Source organism: Emiliania huxleyi (genome assembly GCF_000372725.1).
Source record: "Emiliania huxleyi CCMP1516 unplaced genomic scaffold EMIHUscaffold_63, whole genome shotgun sequence".
Lineage (NCBI taxonomy): Eukaryota > Haptophyta > Isochrysidales > Noelaerhabdaceae > Emiliania > Emiliania huxleyi.
In genome coordinates, this window is record NW_005197273.1 from 100,352 (window position 1) to 101,753 (window position 1,402).

General features: G+C 62.8%; 1 protein-coding gene across 1 annotated transcript in view; it reads left to right on the forward strand.

Annotated features, from left to right (window-relative positions):
• The window catches only part of EMIHUDRAFT_465099 (hypothetical protein), a gene marked incomplete at its 3' end in the record, with an annotated part of 3,742 nt that extends 3,299 nt beyond the window's left edge, over positions 1-443 (forward strand). Inside the window, exon 8 of the mRNA XM_005763445.1 lies at positions 198-443. Coding sequence (XP_005763502.1) covers positions 198-443 — 246 coding nt within the window. The remainder of the gene's footprint in view (positions 1-197) is intronic.
• Positions 444-1,402: the final 959 nt, after the last annotated feature.

The window sequence follows — 1,402 nt, forward strand, 5'->3', positions numbered from 1 at the left end:
TGTGTGTATGTGTGTGAGTGTGTGTGTGTGTGTGTGTGTGTGTGAGTGTGTGTGTGTGTGTGTGTGTGTGTGTGTGTGTGTGTGTGTGTGTGTGTGTGTGTGTGTGTGTGTGTGTGTGTGTGTGTGACCTCCGGCGAAGCGGCGCCGGCCTCGCCGCCCCCGTCCCCCCCCTGAGCCTTCTCGGACCCTTCCTGCAGGCGCGTGGTGGGCGGCCGGCCGAGCGGTGGCGGCCTAGCTACAGGCGGCGGTGCGAGGCGATGCTGGCCGCCGCACTGCCATCGGGATCAGACGCCGCCGCGGGTGCGGCTGCTTCGCCGTGGCATTTCGGCGGCGGCGGTGGCGGCGGCGGTGGCGGCGGTGGCGGCGGCAGTGGTCCGCCGGGCGAATGGGCGTGGGCCCGGCGCGAGTATTTATTCCAGACGGTGTACGATGTCGAGGACTGAGAGTGTCGTAGCTGTAGTGTACGTGCGTATTGTATATTCTTCCTCTCACACAGTGGCTCTCATAATCAACCGTCCGTCGGGAGAATCAGAAAACTGAAAAGAATTTTTACAACGAAGAATCACGACATGCGACACACTCCCGGGAAAAGGTAAGGTAAGGTAAGGTAGACTTCTCCACACACACGAGGTGGTGGGGCTAAGTCTTTGACTACAACTGTACTGTCACGGCCAGAGCTCAATGGCACGTATGGAAAAATCAGCGACCGGAACGAGAGCGGCCGCTTCAACGTGCAGCTCGAGATGGAGGTGAAGAGCGGGCAAGGGACGACCTTCATCCTTTCCAACCGGTTTGTTGCTGTGAAGCCGCACGCGAGAACCTCGCCTACTCCCCGCGGATGCCCCGGCGAATTTATCTCCTTCCCGTCGGTTTTCTTTTCTCGCACGACGCTAGGCGGCGTGGAAGGAGTTGGCGAGGGCGGAGGCGGTGACAGAGAGGGGGGCGGGGGAGGAGGCGGCGGGGGAGGCGGCGGCGGCGGGGGGGATGGCAAGGTCCAAGGAGGCGGCGGTAGGGGGGGAAGAGGCGGGGGGGAGGGGGGGGGGGGGGCAAACGGGCCGACAAGGTGAAAGGTGGCCTCCGGGGAGGCGGCGGGGGAAAGCGCTGTGGGCGGGGAGGCGCCCGGGGGGAAGCCCAAAAGGAGGGCCGCGGGGGGGAGAATGGCCGTAAAAAAGGGGGCCTCCGAAAAGGGGTAGGCGAAAGGGGTTTCCCCCTGAAGGGGGGGGGGCCCCCTCAAAAGCCGGGGGGAAAACGGGTGTCTGCCAAGAAGGGAGACGCCCGAAAAAGGGGTAATAGGATGGGTGGTAAAAAAAGGGAAAATTGGGAGCGAAAAACCCCGGCTTTTTCCGAATTTCTCCGGGCCCGGGAAAAAAAAAAAAAAATTTACCCCCCCCCCCCCCCCCCC